Consider the following 17,465-nt stretch of genomic DNA (forward strand, 5'->3'; position numbering starts at 1 on the left):
AAATGTCATACAATCCTCCCGACTTCGATCTCTGATTCGTTCAGTGGCGTTCGGGAGCAAATTGCTGCTCAGATAAACGACGCGTTAAAAACCGGGATGAATGAAATAGTGAGAAATCTAAATAGTACCATGGATAAAGCAATTTTTGAAATATCTAAGTCTGTAAGCAAAGAGTTTGAAATCAGAAATGTTTTTTTTTAATTTAACTCGAATAAGAATTTAGTTGCCATGAATGATATAGATGCATTTGATTAATAAAGTTTTCCAGGATATAATGTGGCTGCATGTTTATCCCATTCGAGACACACTGGCAGAGTTGCTATTCACGTCAAAGAATCATGAAAAATGTCATTTAAAAAAAAATGTCATTTTTTAAATAAAAATTTGCATTTTATTTTCCTATTTGGGTTTTAAAACCCTACTCATTTTCACAAAGTTGTATATTTTGACTAGTTACATCATTTTGTAGAAAATTTTTGGCCATCAAAAACTTCAAATTTTGAAAATATTCTAAAAAAGCGATTTTTATTTTTTTTTTTTTTGGACCCCCAGAACATATCTAGCGCTAGGCGCTGCAGAATTCGTTCTCATTTGATTTGGTAGCACGATCAATGCAAGCGTAGGAAAATATCCCATCTGCATCGGTCCATGATCGGCAATGTTTCGCAAGTTTTGACAAGTTTGATAAATAGCAGCAGCGAACGAGAGCCCCAAAGGGAGAGCTTGTTTAGATGGGGTTTATCATGCACTGCTCAAAAATCGCTGGAAAAACATGTTGAAAAGCATAGCTGATTGCAGATTTGGATATCTTCGAAAAACAGACGTTGGGTACACAAAGGTTAACCACCGAGCCGTGATTAATCGGGGAGGAAAATCCACACCCTTCGTATCTAATTTCCACAGTTGAGGGATTTTTTCCTTTCGCTTCGATCGATCTTTGCAACAATTAAAACCCGAGTTGTCATCCGACAACGTGAGCTGTGAGCTACTACGAGAAACTAACTGCGAAGTTATTTATTTTCCAATTACCACCAAATCGCGCCGATACTAGTCGAGTAGGTTACTGGCAGAGGCACTACAAGTAGCATGACGAAGCGCATTGATGAGTCGCTTTTTGGAAGGCGGATACAAATTCGTTGGGGCCTTCCGAAGCGTAGTGGTGACGTTCGCGTTTGCAACGCAAAGCTGTGATGGGTTCAATTCCCGGTCGGTCCAAGATCTTTTCATAATGCAAATTTCCTTGACTTCTCTAGGTATAGAATATCATCGTGCCTGCCACACGATATACGAATGCGAAAATGGCAACTTAGGCAAAGAAAGCTCTCAGTTAATAGCTGTGGAAGTGCTCATAAGAACACTAGCTGAGAAGCAGGCTCAGTCCCAGTGAGGACGTAATGCCAAGAAGAGGAGGAAAATCGGTGGAGCAACTATCTTATGCTGGACTGCTGCTGCAGCAGATGAGTGTAACAAATGTTCAAAACAAAATGGTCAGCGATTAGTTTTTTTTTGCGCGAGTCATCGCTACCGCGTTTGAGCTTTCACGCTTTGTGGGAAACTTTGCATTCGCGGCCGCGGCAAGATCGATGTAAACAAACATGTTTTGCTGGCAGCTGCCACGATCACAGTCAGAGGCAATCACTGTTTAAACGATATCATTGCGCAATTAGGAAGAGCGCTATTTTCTGGCAATCAATTAATTGAAAGAATGACTTGATTTAGCGTAAAATGGGTAAATTGAAGTTATGTAATGTTTAGGGGAAGGAGGTATAAAATGTCCAGAACAATATCACATGAATCTTTTATGGAATAGAGAAAGATAGCTGTAATAGGAATGGATACCCGTTCAAAAATGAATATCGCATAAGCGAAAAAAAAGCATGTACGTTAATGGTCGTATGTTGGGCCATCTGAGGTAGCGGTTTAGAGTTGTTGTTTTAGTTTATTGTTTCCGCAGACTAACCAAGCCAATGAACATGCAAAAATGAAGAGAAAAACTTCCTTCATGAGATAAAATGCTCACATGGTGATACGTCAAACATAATTCAATTGTAAAGACTTATTACGCGTGGTAAAGATGAATAAATTATGAGTGAAATAATGAACAATATCCACGTGCTCAGGAGGGATTCGAACCCACTACTCTTGTATGCTACACGAGTGCTTTACCAACTACGCTACCGAGCCACTTGATGACATTTAATTGGAGACAAAGCCTAAGATACTGTTTGTTTAATATGCTTGTGCATGGTTTGATCCACCGATAAACAATAGCAAATCGATATTTGATTTGAATTTGATGCTTTTGGCCCCGAAACTTGGAAAAAGGTTTTTTTCTACATTCAATGAATGTCGGATGCTTTCAATTTATGTGCGTAACATGTTGCAACGAACTGATTAAGTCAAATTAATTTCAGTCCCAACTATCTAAACGACATGCAAAATGATTTTGTCTTCTGATTTAACCCGTATAGGCCTGAGTGAAAGCAAAGATACTAAAACCCTCACCGGTCAGCAAATTCTTAACGGGTTCAAATGATTGCTCGTCAGTATACTGGCCCACATGTCTAGTGTCTAGAAGTGGCCAGAGGAATTCGGTAATAATTCTGTGGCCGGAGTTATTCCAGTGGGTTACTGGGTCAAGTCGGGTAAAAAACGGCTTTTTTTCGGGACATGCCAAGTTATCTTTATTTATTTGCAATGAATTGCAATGAATGCAAATGAAATTTGCATAAATCATTCAGATCTGATATTCTACATTATAAATGAATAGTTTGGGACTGTTTAGAATGTACCGGATGTGGCCACTCGGTCCTAGTACCCGGATGAACCGACTATAGATTTGTTGGATACTAGACCGTTTCAGTTCTCGAAAAGTAGCAATCAAACATAATAGTTCACTAAAACGCGTTCCCATAAGCTTGACACCGATTTTAAGACACAAATTGGCCACTTTATCATCAATTTGATGTGTCCCTGGATCTGAAAATGGACATTTGTAGGATCACTCAAATGTAGGAAACATGGTTATCCAAATCAATCGTTCCTCAAAAAGTGTACACTGATGCGATTTTCTTAAAATTCATTAATATAGTGGCCACATTATAGCCAATTCCGGAAATCATCTGTGACTTGAAATTTGCCTACCTCAAGGGGCACAAACGCACAGCATCCTTTTCACCTGACCTGACCCAGTGATCCACCAAAATAACTCCGGCCACAAGAACATTCCCCAGATCCTCTAGCCTCTTTTCGTAACTAAATATGTGTGCAAGTATACTGACAGAAAATGATTAAAATCCGTTTCGTATTCGCTGAACGGTGAGAGCTTTAGTTGTTTTTCTTTCACTCAGGCCTATACGGGTTAAACGTGGAAATTTGTTGGAAAATGGCCCATAGATTACAAATATATTATTGTTTTTCTTGGGGTCCAAATTGTGTGAAGCCAACCAGTCACTGTACACCCGATTCTGTTTTTGCACGGATTTTTTTTACACGGCCGTGCAAAAAAAGTTTCCATACATTTTTTTCCGACAAAACGTTATTTTTGCATGAAACGTCGAGAAATGGTGTTACTTTTTTTTGCACGGTTTTTGAAATTTTGAACTGAAAACTTTTTTTGCACGGTACGCATCCCCCGTGCAAAAACAGAATCGGGTGTACTTAATTCTATCCCATCGTCGGGGATGGAAATGGGTCAAACATAACACTGCGGAACACGTTTTTGTCTCCAGCACCAAAATACTGTTATTCACTTAATTAAGGGTTGCTGAATCCATTGCCGTTTTCAGAAATATCATAGCACGTCTAGTTTTCGAGATATTTGCTGATGAAAATGCAAAATTTGACTATTTCAGCCAACTTGCATGCAAGTTCGCCAGCTTGTAAGGCGCATTATTTGCTTAATTTGCCACATAATTCAAACTTTATGTGTATAAAAATAAGGGGCTCAGATAGCCGTAGCGGTAAACGCGCAGCTATTCAGCAAGACCAAGCTGAGGGTCGTGGGTTCGAATACCACCGGTCAAGGATCTTTTCGGGTTGGAAATTTTCTCGACTTCCCTGGGCATAGAGTATCTTCGTACCTGCCACACGATATACGCATGCAAAAATGGTCATTGGCATAGTAAGCTCTCAGTGAATAACTGTGGAAGAACTCATAAGAACAGCAGGCTCTCTCCCAGTGGGGACGTAATGCCAGAAAGAAGAAGAAGAAGTGTATAACAATAATTATCATCAAAGTTTATAATACTTTCGATGCGGAAAATTTTGTATGGAGACTGCAAGCATGTTGAAAAAATCGGATTTATCGAAATTTTATCCAGCAATTTCAATCAAATTAGGGTGTCAATGCTAGTAATGGACCCCTTAGTAGCTGAAATTGATTCTCGACGCTTTTCCTAAGACGCATATACGTTTTGTGGAGCCTACCAACAAGTTCAACGTTTTTACTTCATAGTACGGATATGACACATACAAAATCATTCGATTTTTCCAGCGAAATATGCATTTGGAAAACTGTTGTCCGAATTCCTGTTACGGACCCTCCCGGGGTCCATAATAGAAATGTTTACAAATTTAACGTTTCCTATTATGGACCCTTCATGGGAATGCGTATTATGGACCCTCTTGTGTGGTTTCATTTACAAAATTGTGCATATATCTGTATTTATGCGTTTCAAACCAAATATTTTGCCTGAAACTGCTGACTAACAATGCAATCGAAGTTCCCCCGGTGAATTTTCATAGGAATAAAGTTGCTTTAAGGGTTTATTTTATGTTTTTCTGTAGGGGGTCCATAATACGCAAAGGGTCCATAATCGCCATCGACTCCCTATATCTGAAATGAAGGTTTAAGTTCTATTCTGCATGCTTGGTGGATTAGATTACAAAAAAGATTGATGAAATGTACCTTAAATATAATGTAAACATCATTAAAATCAGTGTTTTATACAACTTTGGCGACCTGTAGCTAAAAACTGTGACGTGCTGGATCATTTCTGAAAATGGCATCAGATTCAGCAACCCCAAATCTACTAGAGACACATAATTTGATCCTTGAGACACGCAAAAATGCCATTTTTGTTATGCTGTGTAATTTGAAATGTTTCAACAAATATTGGGAATATTTATAATCCAATAACACAGCGTAACAAAAAATAACAATTTTTCGTGTCTCAAGGATCAATTTATGTGTCTTTAATAGATTTGGGGTTGCTGAATATGATGCCGCTCTCAGAAATATTCCAGCACGTCACAATTTTTAGCTACAGGCCTCCAACACTGGTTTCATTGCTGTTTACATGAGATTTAAAGTATGATTAATCAAATTTGTGTGTGATATAATCCATCAAGCATGCAAAATAGGACTAACACTTTCAATTTAGATATAATTTAATTGAAAATTTTACGATAAACTTTAGTTTGTATCAATTTTTTCAACATGTTTGCAGTCTCCATATAAAATTCACCGTTTATTTTATATGGCAAAATACAATATTTTTCTAAACCACCAAAAAATAACATGTTACCGTCAAAAGTATAATGAACTTTGTTGATAAGTATTGTTTTACACATGAAGTTTGAATTCTGTGGCAAATTAAGGAAATAAATTGCCATACAAGTTGGAAAACTTGCATGCAAGTTGGCTGAGAATACACTCTTAACAAGGAAAAAGATTCATGATTTCGGGAGGAACGTGTATTTTTATGTTATGTCCACGTGCTTTGTCAACTGCGTCTCCGGGACTAACTGGTAGCTTACTTAAGAAGTTCTGAAAGAAATCCTAACAGCATACAAATACCATACCGGAATCTGAGGATAACATTTTCTGAAAATTTCTTGGCGGTGAAGAAATTTTGGAAGTGTTTTTTGAAAACAATTTCCTCCGAGATTATCCTAAAATTTCTTTATTTCAGAAATGGCACTGGCAGATTTTTGATATGAAATCTTTCCTGAAAGTCCTTTTATCCTTTTTTCCGCCTTAAACCTTTTAGAGAAATACCTAGAAAAGAACCTTAAGGCATCTTTGGAAGAATCACTGTGAAGTAATTCATGATAGGATTCTGCAATATGATCATATTTGGCCATATATGGTAGATGAGGGAATCTTAAGACTTTCAATATAACTTTGAAGAGTAGTTGAAAGCAAAATTCTTAGAAAGGCTAATAAAGTAGTTTCTGGAGTGTTTCTTGAATTTTCATAATGTGAAAGTTTCCCTAAGAAATTCAAGAAACAATTACTAGGCTGTTTTCTGAGAAGACAGCTGCAAAAAATATTTACTATTCCCTGGAGTAATTATTGAAGGAATCTTTGAAAAAATGTCCGAAGATATCCTAGAAAATGTGTGAAAGATTCATATGAGAAATTTCTTTAGGAACCAGCCTCGAACCTCTGAGCTTTAAATTACTAATCAGAAACGCTACTACTATGCCGTTCAGTCCTAGTTGCAGAACTCAATATTTTAGCAAATATAAATGCAACACCGTAGATCATCGTGTTTCGATGTCACCGAACTTAATTTTCATTTGGAAAATGACTAAGCCAGTGCAATACTAAAGGTTTCATGTTATTATCGAACGAACCTTTGCAGCAAAGGCATCGTACGGAAATACTTATTCAAAGTGATGTCATTGATGTTGAACATTGTTGTAACGGGTAAGTGAATATGTTAAAGAATACCGTACAACGGGATATACTAAGCGGAATTATATAAATTCTGTTAATCAAATAATCAAAACGAATACATAAGTAAAAGAAGTTAGAATTGCACTTAAAGCCAGAGCTGTTTCCGTTCGAATCGAAAGCATTCTAGGCTTTATTTTCTAATATTAAAAATTGATGATGTTTTAGCATTTTTGAAACGCTTACAAACGATCATTATCTGATGAAATTATGAAGAGTTCGTCACTAATTCTGGATAGCCTACTAAAATCGCTTAGTAAAAAGCAATTTTATGAATTGGAAACCTTTTTGTAGTCGAAGTCAGAAATTTCCATAGAACGTTCAACGCCTAGAGGTATGCTGCACCCTATGTACTTCACAGAATTCATTCGATTATATTCGACATACACTTATTTATCTTCAAAAAATTATCGATTCATACTAAATTCAATTTCGAGACAAACTATTATACGAATATGGGCATTCGTAGCACCTACTTCCAGCACAACCTTTCATACCGATACACCTGGAGATCACCACCGCAGACAGAATCACAAATCGACCACGTTCTGATTGATTGACGGCACATCTCCGACATTATCGACGACAGGACCTATCGTGGCGCTAACATTGACTCTGACCACTATCTGGTGATGGTTAAACTGCGCCCAAAACTCTCCGTCGTTAACAACGTACGGTAACGACGGCCGCCCCGGTATGACCTAGAGCGGCTCAAGCAACCGGATGTCGCAGCTGCATACGCACAGCACCTCGAGGCTGCTCTACCGGAAGAAAGTGAGCTGGATGAAGCCCCTGAGGACTGCTGGAGAACAGTAAAAGCAGCCATCAACGATGCAGCTGAGAGCAACGCCGGGTACGTGGGACGGAGTCGACGGAACGACTGGTTGGACGAGGAATGTAGGTAGATTCTGGAGAAGAAGAATGCAGCGCGGCGGTCATGCTGCAGCAAGGGACCCGGCAGAACGTGAAACGTTATAGACGGAAACGGCCACAGCAGACCCGCCACTTTCGGGAGAAAAAACGCTGCTTGGAAGAGACGGAGTGCGAGGAGATGGAACAGCTATGCCGGTCTCAAGAAACAGAAACAAGTTCTATCAGAAGCTCAATGCATCCCGCAACGGCTTCGTGCCGAGAGCCGAGATGTGCAGGCATAAGGATGGTAGCATTTTGATGGAGGATCGTGAGGTGATCGAAAGGTGGAAGCAGCACTTCGACGAACACCTGAATGGCACTGAAAGTCGTCAGTACTGCGGGCGATGGAAACCAAGGATGCCATTCACCAGCTCAAGAACAATAAAGCTGCTGGTAAGGATGGTTTCGGAGCTAAAATCAAAAAGATGAGCCCGGAGAGGCACCGGCTAATAGGCACAATCTGGGAAACAAAAAAGCAAACGGAGGAGTGGAAGGAAGGGGTAATATGCCCCATCTACAAGAAAGGCGACAAGTTGGATTGTGAGAAGCGATCACCATTCTAAATGCGGCCTATAAGATATTATCCCAGATCATCTTCCGTCGGCTGTCGTCTGTAGTGAACGAGTTCGTGGGAAATGACCAAGCTGCACATTTATACAATTTGAAATAAACATCTTCATATGATCTCTGGGTTGCTGGTTCGCAGATGAATTTCAGCTTATTCGATGTTTCAACGTCCGGAAAGTATCCATGAAATTTGATCCAACGAATTCAGTATACAGTTCCGTAGAATCTGCGAAGTTATATTACTATTATCAAAATTGATCAGATAAGGATTCCTTATACAGTCGGTAAATCGTGGAAAGTTGGTGGGTTCTGCAAATTTGTGTAACTTCTGAAATTGAACAACTTTGTGGAATAGACCAACAACCCACAACTTACCGTTTTATAAAATGACTGCAATGTATTAATTTTCTCACAGGCAAAATTTCAAGTTATTTGTAGTTCGTCATCCAAATTTCAGCCATTTTGGACTACCAGAAGCTGAGATACAGCGCCCCAAACTTGGACATTTTGTATGGAAAAACAGCATTTGGTTACTAACTTATGTCACTGACTGTATAACACACTCCAGTTCGTCAACTCGTGACTTTCTCAACACAGCAGAAATGGATGATCGCCTAGTTGTAATATAATGTATTAGATCTGTTCTGGAGCTTCTCACATCTGTAACTGAACTGCTCAAGATGATGTGATGAGCATCAGGGATGATTAACCAAACTGAACAACAGGCATCCTGTTAAGGACAACTCAAACAGACACATCAATTGCGACAGTACATACATTTCGTTTTTTTTCGATTTTGAGTATATCTTTGAATACGTTAACTCAAGTCTGAATAACACCTCATGCACAAAGACCTAGAAGCATTCCAACAAATCCATCAAGACAACAATGCAAAAATCAGAACGAAGAGACTCAATCCAATGCTTTCGTCCATTTTTCGCATTCAGAGAATAAATCTAAGCAGGAAAAATGGACACAAAGATGATGGATTGAATCAGTAAGGGAATTTTGGGTAATATGCACCCATAAGGTTGTTTTACACCTACGGGCTATTTGCGAAGTAACCAGGAGCAATTTTTCACGAAATACATCTTAAACTTTTCAAAATATTCATGAAATCTCTATAAAGTTGTTTAGCGCTGGGGTTCCATATTACCCCAGATACCCTTACTGTTGCGGAAGGAGAACTATTTCTTTCCCAAAAGAATGCGGACGGTTTGATACCATCGTCACTCATGGATTCCCAAGGCATCGTTGCATAAAATAAGCGTTGGATGTTGGATTTATTCCACACACGCAGATTCTCACATATAATACACATCTCAGAGTGTTGTCCATGGGTGCACTTAGAAGAAGCACTTCCACCACAATGGTTGATGTGGCCCTTCGCCAGCCTTGGAGTGGGATCATATCTCATCATAATAGCGGAAAAGTTTCATCAACGGCTGTGGACGACGCATGCAAATGTTGAGTGGTTTGAAAGTTTCTGACACGAATAATGATGACAGAAGGGAGATTGTTTGCACAATTTGACTGGTAGTGTCTTCATATGAAACGACAATGGGACCATAAAACATTAACTTTGATAGAAATTTGAGTGACTAATTTTAACCCTATGTCCGTGCCAAAAAATTCGTCATTTGTGCCTTGGGGTCATATTCACCCCAAATTCAAATAGCGATAATTTGGCTGGTTTTTCGATTTTGTGCAGTTTTAGACAGAAAACTTAATCTGCTTAAATCAAAATGGAATGGTGTTTGTATGTCACGAAATGGCTCGAGAACGGGTCAACGGATTTGCACAATTCTTTCACTGTCGTATTCATCAGGGGCTCCGACGTGATCGTGTGAAGGAAAAGTTTAGAAAAGTCTCCAGAATAGTCGGAAAAACGGGATAGAAATAATCTGTTATTTTGTATGGGAGTTTGTTGGGACCACTAGTTGAATATAATTATACCAGAAAGAAAGTTCAGAATTTTTCGGAGTCCATGGCTACAAAGCAAAGCCATGCTGAAGGTGTCTCAGCTCGAATCCCGGTAGGTCAAGGTTTTTTGTCGTAATCGATAATTCCATGACTCACCTGGGCATAGAGTATCATCGTACCTGCCACACGATATACGAATGCGAAAATGGCAACTTTGGCAAAGAAAGCTAAGCGAAAGAGCAGGCTCTGTCCCAGTGAGAACGTAATGCCAAGAAGCAGAAGAAAATGATGATGATGATTTCAAGACACATACAAAGTACAATATGTGTTAGGAAATTGCATAAAAAGGATGGGTAATTAACAAAAAGTTGCAGCCCTTAAAAGTGCTTTGGGGTCATATTAACCCCACTACACAGACAAATGGTTGAACAGGTAGTATACCGAAAGCTTACAAATTTGTATCCAAAGTCAAACACAACTTTTCGGAAGTAAACGCAATGAAAAAACTTTGTCCATAAACATATTGCGCTCCAACCAGCAGCCACCACCGCAAAACAAACAATGCAAGCTTATAAGCATCTCGAACGGTTACGCCTAAATGTATGTACTCACCATCTGCGCCACACAGAAGCAGTGCCGATAGTTGTGGAACGGGACGTCGTTGTAGTGCTTGTAGACCTCGTACAGCCACTCCCGCAGCGTTTCCCGCGGGATCTGAAACTTCTCCAGCAGGTTCAGCTCGACGAACATGGTCTGCATGAGGTGAATCACGTCCCAGTCCTCCCACTCGTAGGAATCGAACGCCGGCAGCCGGAGGGCGGCCTTCACCTCGTCCGGCAGTGTCGTGTCCGCAATCTCCAGGAAGCGCTTCTTCACGTCCGAGTGCTTCGGCAGGCTGGTCTTCCGGTGCGGAGGACACCGAGGCCGGCTGCTGAGACCTGCAATCGAACGAAACAAGAGGAGTCAATATGCCACTCGGTTCAGATCACCGTACCGGGACGCTCGAGGAAGCTCATTTCCTTCCTCGAATGCAACGAAAGGTATCTACGCGTGGATGGGCTTAATTTCAATGCTGAATGTGGGGGAGACAAGGAAGACGATGAAAGCTGGATAGATAGCGCAACATTAGGGCGGTTCAAAACACTGAGAATTTTGAAAACATTAAAAAATCAACAAAAAATGCTTAAAATTCTTCCATAGCTTCCTAACAATCTAGTGCTTCAAGCTCACTTGCGGAAATTGACTCAAAATAAGTCAAAACAATTTGTCATTGGTAACTTAAATACCAATCATCGCTCATGGAATAATTCGCAAAGCAATTCCAACGGAAATAGATAATTACCAAAAGAACTTACATCTAGGGTCGAAATGATATTTTTCTTCCAAAATTTTTGTTTCTCAATCGAGTAAAACGTTTTTTAATTTCTTTTTGCAGATCTAGCTTTATAATTTGCATAGCAGGATCGCGAGTGCGTTGAAATTGCCTTTTCCTCACGCTTTTAAGAAGGATCAAGCATTCAGGATGACAGTAGTGTAGTGTGGTTAGTATAGTCAGTCCCCCTAGATTTTTAACACCCAATGTTAAACGGCATTACAAGAAGCTCCATCTCTCCTAAAGATTTCTACGTTAGGTGACGAGAGATGGTTAACTGCTTATCCCTTGAAAAACGTCCAATACACGGGACCGAAACGATGGGCTTTGTCAAACAAGCCGTTTTAATTTATAAGACTGAGAAAACCATAAAATTACAATTATCCTCCCAGTCGCAACATCATCACTAGTTATCCAAGAACTTTTCGGGAGGTAGGTCATCAGATCTACAAGTGTAACGAATGTACTTTCAGAACATTGCGAACAGAAGTATACCCACAAAACCTTATATGGACCTACATAGACCTTTGGATCTGCAGAAGATTATTAACAAGGTTGATACCCATATGGACTCAATATACACTGATTTGAGTTCAACAACTGTTCAAGGTTATCCGAGCACTGATATACAAGCAATCTGCAAGCGTTACAAGTGACCTTCCACAATATTGTGAAAAAAATTGTTATACCCGTATTGAAAACATACTCAAGTCCTACCAGTTGTTAAGTTCGACGGCAATTCAAGGTTTTCCAATAACTCCTCAGAAAACTGGCTTTCAGATTTGCAAATGAATACAGTGATCTCCCGAAGCTTAATGAACAATATCGCACACATGAACGCATAATCGCACAGGCCATGTATGAGTATGAAGGTCATTCTTTGTTAGCTCATTAATTGTTACACCTGTAGATTATGAGACCTATACTCAAATGCATTTTGGGATTAACGTAACTAAACGTTAAGCACAAAACTTGAATCCTTATTGGTGTAGGTCCTGTTCAGTTTAGTCTGATAATTGTCAACTGATTTTGATTGTTGATCTGACATCTAGAGAAGAAGCTTTCATGCTTCTAGAGAAGAAGCTTTCATGATTCTGGAGAAATAGCTTCCAAGCTTCTGGAGAAGAATGATCCAAGCTTCTGGGGAAGTAGCTTCCGAACTTCTGGAGAAAAATATTTCTAGCTTCAGGAGAAGAAGCTTCCAAGCTTCTGGAGAAGAAACTTTCAAGCTTCTGGGGAAGAAGCTTCCAAACTTCTGGAGAAAAAAATTCCAAGCTTCTGGAGAATAAGCTTCCAAGCTTGTGAAAAGAAGCTTCCAAGCTTCTGAAAAATAAGTTTCCAAGCTTCTAGATGAGAAGCTTTAAAGCTTCTGGAGAGGAAGCTTTCGAGCTTCTGGAGAAGAAGATTCCAGCTTCAGGAAAAGGAGCTCCCAAAAATTCTGGAGAAGCGCCCTAGCTTCTAGAAAAGAAACTTCCAAGCTTCTGGAGAATAAGCTTCCAAGCTTCTGGAGAATAAGCTTCCAAGCTTCTGGGAAAGAAGCTCTCAAGAATTCTAAAGAAACTCCCAAGCTTCTGGGGAAGAAGCTTCCAAGAAGTCTGGAGAAACTTCTAAGCTTCTGGAGAAGAAGCTTCCAAACTTCTGGAGAAATAGCTGCCAGGCTTCTGGAGAAGAAGCTGCAAAGCTTCTAGCGAAGAAGCTTACAAGCTTCTGGAGTAGAAGCTTTCAAACTTCTGAAGAAAACAATTCCAAGCTTCTGGAGAATAAGCTTCCAAGCTTCTGGAGAAAAAAACTTCATAGCTTCTGGAGAAGAAGCTGCGAAGCTCCAAGAGAAGAGAAGCTTTCAAGCTCTAGGGAAGAAGTTTCCAAGCTTCTGGAGAAGACGCATTCAAGCTTCTGGAGAAGAAGCTTTGAAGGTTTTGCAGAGGAAGTTTTCAAACTTCTAGAGTAGATGCTTTCAAGCTTCTGGAGAAGAAGCTTCCAAGCTCCTGGAGAAGAAGCTTCCAAGCTTCTGGAGAAGAAGCTTCCAAGCTTCTGGAGAAGAAGCTTCCAAGCTTCTGGAGAAAAAAAATCCAAGCTTCTGGAGAATAAGCTTCCAAGCTTGTGAAAAGAAGCTTCCAAGCTTCTGAAAAAGAAGCTTCCAAGCTTCTGAAAAATAAGCTTCCAAGCTTCTAGACGAGAAGCTTCAAAGCTTCTGGAGAGGAAGCTTTCGAGGTTCTGGAGAAGAAGATTCCAGCTTCGGGAAAAGGAGCTCCCAAAAATTCTGGAGAAGCGCCCTAGCTTCTAGAAAAGAAACTTCCAAGCGTCTGGAGAATAAGCTTTCAAGCTTCTGGGAAAGAAGCTCTCAAGAATTCTGGAGAAACTTCCAAACATCTGGGGAAGAAGCTTCCAAGAAGTCTGGAGAAACTTCTAAGCTTTTGGAGAAGAAGCTTCCAAACTTCTGGAGAAAAAGCTGCCAGGCTTATGGAGAAGAAGCTGCAAAGCTTCTAGCGAAGAAGCTTACAAGCTTCTGGAGAAGAAGCTTTCAAACTTCTGAAGAAAACAATTCCAATCTTCTGGAGAATAAGCTTCCAAGCTTCTGGAGAAAAAACTTCATAGCTTCTGGAGAAGAGAAGCTTTCAAGCTCTAGAGAAGAAGTTTCCAAGCTTCTGGAGAAGGCGCATTCAAGATTCTGGAGAAGAAGCTTTCAAGGTTTTGCAGAGGAAGTTTTCAAACTTCTAGAGAAGATGCTTTCAAGCTTCTGGAGAAGAAGCTTCCAATCTTCTGAAGAAGAAGCTTCCAATCTTTTGAAGAAAAAGCTTCCAAGCTTCTGGAGAAAAAAGGTCCAAGATTCTGGAGCAGAAGCATCCGAGCTTTTGGAGAAGAAGCTTCCAAGCATGTGGAGAAGAAGCATCCAAGTTTCTGCAGATGAAACCTCCGAGCTTTTGAAGAAGGAGCTATTAAATTTCTGAAGAAGAAGCATCCAATTTTTTGCTGATGAAGCTTCCGAGAAGAAGCTTCCAAGCTTCTGGAGAAGAAACTTCCAAGCTTCTGGAGAAGAAGCATCCGAGCTTTTGGAGAGGAAGCTTTAAAGCTTCTGTAGAAGAAGCTTCAAAGCTTGTGGAGATGAAGCTTCCAAGCTTCTGGAGGAAAAGCTTTCAAGCTTTTGGAGAAGAAGCTTTCAAGCTTCTGGAGAAAAAGCTTTCAAACTTCTGGTGAAATAACTTCCAGGCTTTTGGATAAGAAGCTGCCAAGCTTCTGGAGAAGAAGCTTCAAAGCTTCTGGAGAAACAAAAATCCAAGCTTCTGGAGAATAAGCTTCCAAGCTTGTGAAAAGAAGCTTCCAAGCTTCTGAAAAAGAAGCTTCCAAGCTTCTGAAAGATAAGCTTCCAAGCTTCTAGACGAGAAGCTTTAAAGCTTCTGGAGAAGAAGCTTTCGAGCTTCTGGAGAAGAAGATTCCAGCTTCGGGAAAAGGAGCTCCCAAAAATTCTGGAGAAGCGCCCTAGCTTCTAGAAAAGAAACTTCCAAGCTTCTGGAGAATAAGCTTCCAAGCTTCTGGAGAATAAGCTTCCAAGCTTCTGGGAAAGAAGCTCTCAAGAATTCTGGAGAAACTTCCAACCTTCTGGGGAAGAAGCTTCCAAGAAGTCTGGAGAAACTTCTAAGCTTCTGGAGAAGAAGCTTCCAAACTTCTAGAGAAATAGCTGCCAGGCTTCTGGAGAAGAAGCTGCAAAGCTTCTAGCGAAGAAGCTTACAAGCTTCTGGAGTAGAAGCTTTCAAACTTCTGAAGAAAACAATTCCAAGCTTCTGGAGAAGAAGCATCCAAGCTTCTGGAGAAAAAAACTTCATAGCTTCTGGAGAAGAAGCTGCGAAGCTCCAAGAGAAGAGAAGCTTTCAAGCTCTAGGGAAGAAGTTTCCAAGCTTCTGGAGAAGGCGCATTGAAGCTTCTGGAGAAGAAGCTTTCAAGGTTTTGCAGAGGAAGTTTTCAAACTTCTAGAGTAGATGCTTTCAAGCTTCTGGAGAAGAAGCTTCCAAGCTCCTGGAGAAGAAGCTTCCAAGCTTCTGGAGAAAAAAAATCCAAGCTTCTGGAGAATAAGCTTCCAAGTTTCTGGAGAAGAAGCTGCCAAGTTTCTGGAGCAGAGCTTCTGGGGAAGAAGCTCCCAAGTTTCTCTAGATTACTCTACAATAATATTTCAAGTTTTGAAGAAGAAGCTTCCAAGCTTCTGGGGAAGAAACTTCCAAACTTCTAGAGAAGAAGCTTTCAAGCTTCTAGAGAAGAAGCTTCCAAGCTTCTGGAGAAGAAGCTTCCAAGCTTCTAGAGAAAAAGCTTCCAAGTTTCTGGAGAAGAAGTTTTCAAGCTTCTGCAGAAGAAAGTTACAAGCTTCTGTAGAGAAGCTTCCAAACTTCTAGAGAAAAAGCTTCCAAGCTTCTAGAGAAGAAGATTCCAAGCATCTGAAGAAAAAGCTTCCAAGCTTTTGGAGTAGAAGCTTCCAAGATTCTGAAGAAGAAGCTTTCAAGCTCAAAGAGAAGATGCTTCCAAACTTCTAGACGAGCAGGTTCCAAGCTTCTGGAGTAGGAGATTCCACACTTCAAGAGATGAAACTTCCAAACTTCTGAAGATTAAACTTCCAAACTTCTAGAGAAAAAGCTTCCAAGCTTCAAAAGAAGAAGCATCCAAACTTCTAGAGAGGAAGCATACAAGCTTCTGGAGAAAAAAGTTACGAGCTTCTGGAGAAGAAGCTTTAAAGCTTCTGGCGAAGAAGCTTTCAAGCTTCTAGAGGAAAAAGCTTGCAAGCTTCTGAAGAAGAAACTTACAAGCTTCTGGAGAAGAAGCTTACAAGCTTCTGGAGAAGAAGCTTACAAGCTTCTGGAGAAGTAGCTTACAAGCTTATGGAGAAGAAGCTTAAAAGCTTCCGGAGAAGAAGCTTTCAAGCTTCTGGAGAAGAAGCATCCAAGCTTCTATAGAAGAAGCTTCCAAGCTTCTGGAGAAGCTTCCAAGCTTTTGGAGATGAAGCTTCCAAGCTTCTGGAGAAGAAGCTTTCAAGCTTCTGGAGAAGAAGCGATCAATCTTCCGGAGAAGAAGCTTCCAAGCTTCTGGAGAAGAAGCTTCCAAGTTGCTCTAGAAAAAGCGTCCAAGCTTCTGAAGCAGAACATTCCAAGCTTCTGGAGAAGAAGCTTCCAAGCTTTTGGAGAGGATGCTTCCAAGCTTCTAGAGAATGAGCTTCCAAGCTCCTGGAACAGAAGCTTTAAGGCTTTTGTAGTAGAAGCTTCTGAGCTTTTGGAGAAGTAGTTTCTGGAGGAGTTTCCAAGCTTCTGGGGAAGCAGCTTCTAAGCTTCTGGAAATGAAGCTTTTAAACTACTGGAGAAGAAGCTTCCAAACTTCTGGAGAAGAAGCTTCAAAGCTTCTGAAGAAGAAGCTTCCAAGCTTATGGAGAAGAAACTTCCAAGCTTATGAAGAAGAAGCTTCCAAGCTTCTGGAGAAGAAGCCTCCAAGCTCTTGAAGAAGAAGCAGCTTTAAAGCGTCTGGAGAAGAAGCTTCCAAGCTTCTGGAGAAAAAGCATCCAAGCTTATGGAGAAGAAGCCTCCAAGCTTTTGAAGAAGAAGCAGCTTTGAAGCTTCTGGAGAAAAAGCATCCCAGCTTCAGGAGAAGAAGCTTCCAAGCTTCTGGAGAAGAAGCATCCGAGCTTTTGGAGAAGAAGCGTCCAAGCTTCTAGAGAATGAGTTTCCAAGCTTCTGAAAAAAAAACTTTCATGTTTCTGGAGAAGAAGCTTTCAAGATTATGGAGATGGAGAATCCAAGCTTTTGGAGAAGAAGCTTTCAAGTTTATGATGAAGGAGAATTGAAGCTTCTGGAGAAGAAGCTTCGGGGCTTCAGGAGAAGAAGCTTCCAAGCTTCTAGAAAATGAGCTTCCTGGATAAAGAGCTTTCAGGCTTCTGGAGAAGAAGCGTCCAAGCTTCTGTAGAAGAAGCGTCCAAGCTTCTGGAGAAAAAAGGTCTAACATTCTGGAGCAGAAGTATCCGAGTTTTTGGAGTAGAAG

The 17,465-nt window shown here is 40.4% G+C and overlaps 1 protein-coding gene across 6 annotated transcripts in view; it reads right to left on the reverse strand.

Moving 5' to 3' along the window:
- The window catches only part of LOC5572215 (high affinity cGMP-specific 3',5'-cyclic phosphodiesterase 9A), a 781,628-nt gene that overhangs the window by 86,551 nt on the left and 677,612 nt on the right, over positions 1-17,465 (reverse strand). For all 6 annotated transcript variants that reach the window (XM_021853022.1, XM_021853027.1, XM_021853024.1 and 3 more), the window contains one exon: positions 10,697-11,022. In XM_021853022.1, the coding sequence (XP_021708714.1) occupies positions 10,697-11,022 (326 nt within the window). The remainder of the gene's footprint in view (positions 1-10,696; positions 11,023-17,465) is intronic.

Source organism: Aedes aegypti, chromosome 3 (assembly GCF_002204515.2).
Source record: "Aedes aegypti strain LVP_AGWG chromosome 3, AaegL5.0 Primary Assembly, whole genome shotgun sequence".
In the NCBI taxonomy this organism is placed as follows: Eukaryota; Metazoa; Arthropoda; class Insecta; order Diptera; family Culicidae; genus Aedes; species Aedes aegypti.